General features: G+C 38.1%; 1 protein-coding gene across 1 annotated transcript in view; it reads left to right on the top strand.

Annotated features, from left to right (window-relative positions):
• Positions 1-211: 211 nt before the first annotated feature.
• The window catches only part of LOC106691859 (histidine decarboxylase), a 14,098-nt gene continuing 13,942 nt past the window's right edge, over positions 212-367 (top strand). The window contains exon 1 of the mRNA XM_067048157.1: positions 212-280. Within this exon, the coding sequence (XP_066904258.1) occupies positions 212-280 (69 nt within the window). The remainder of the gene's footprint in view (positions 281-367) is intronic.

Here is a 367-nt window from a genome sequence, read left to right as displayed (position 1 = left end):
AAGGGCAGACAGTTTTGTCTTTACGGTATGGAAAACCAAAGAGTACATTAAGACATTTGTTTTAAAATAATAAAAAGCCATATATTGTATAATCGATTGTTAAGATCATGTCGGTCGTGACAACTAGCAATTTGATAATTTACGTGGGGCCCTACGAAAAGATAAAAGGTAGAGGAAGGAGGGGGTTACTAATGGGGAACTACCGTGAAAAATGACTCTTCATGTAGAAAAAGACAGTCGGAAGAATATACAAAACGTGTCATTTGCTGTTCCCAAGAAGGTATTGTCTCAGCACCTTCGGTGGGTTATTGATTCTATTAACGATACAAAGGCCGATGAGAGGTACCGCCGGTAAGAATTAACTTTT

Source organism: Halyomorpha halys, unplaced genomic scaffold, assembly GCF_000696795.3.
Source record: "Halyomorpha halys isolate HHAL.00 unplaced genomic scaffold, Hhal_1.1 Scaffold3840.1, whole genome shotgun sequence".
NCBI classification, from domain to species: Eukaryota; Metazoa; Arthropoda; class Insecta; order Hemiptera; family Pentatomidae; genus Halyomorpha; species Halyomorpha halys.
The sequence above is the reverse complement of the archived record's forward strand: the minus strand, read 5'-3'. Positions and strand labels throughout refer to the sequence as shown.